Consider the following 348-nt stretch of genomic DNA (forward strand, 5'->3'; position numbering starts at 1 on the left):
ACAGGATGAAGTGGCTCTCGGCAGCTGTCGCCCTGCTGGCGGTGACCTCCGTCCGGCCTCAGTGCTTCTCCGAGGAGGACGACCTGTCCATCCCCCCCAGCAACGACCTCTCGGGCATCGCTGACTTCGGCCTCGAGCTCTTCAAGGAGATCTTCCCCTACAACACCTCCAGCAACTTCTTCTTCTCGCCCTATAGCGTGTGGAATGCGCTGACGCTCGCTTACTTCGGCTCGAGCGGGAACACGCAGGCGGAGCTGGAACGCGTCCTGCGCGTCGAGGACAAGGTCACCACGCTCAAGAACTGGAGGACGCTCGAGTTCCTGTAGGTTTCTGGTGGGGGGTTTCTGC

At 61.8% G+C, this 348-nt stretch overlaps 1 protein-coding gene across 1 annotated transcript in view; it reads left to right on the top strand.

Annotated features, from left to right (window-relative positions):
• Window positions 1–348, top strand: part of LOC119586201 (serine protease inhibitor 88Ea-like) — a 7481-nt gene that overhangs the window by 4607 nt on the left and 2526 nt on the right. The window contains exon 2 of the mRNA XM_037934903.1: window positions 5–322. Coding sequence (XP_037790831.1) covers window positions 5–322 — 318 coding nt within the window. The remainder of the gene's footprint in view (window positions 1–4; window positions 323–348) is intronic.

Source organism: Penaeus monodon, chromosome 21 (genome assembly GCF_015228065.2).
Source record: "Penaeus monodon isolate SGIC_2016 chromosome 21, NSTDA_Pmon_1, whole genome shotgun sequence".
Classification (NCBI taxonomy): domain Eukaryota; kingdom Metazoa; phylum Arthropoda; class Malacostraca; order Decapoda; family Penaeidae; genus Penaeus; species Penaeus monodon.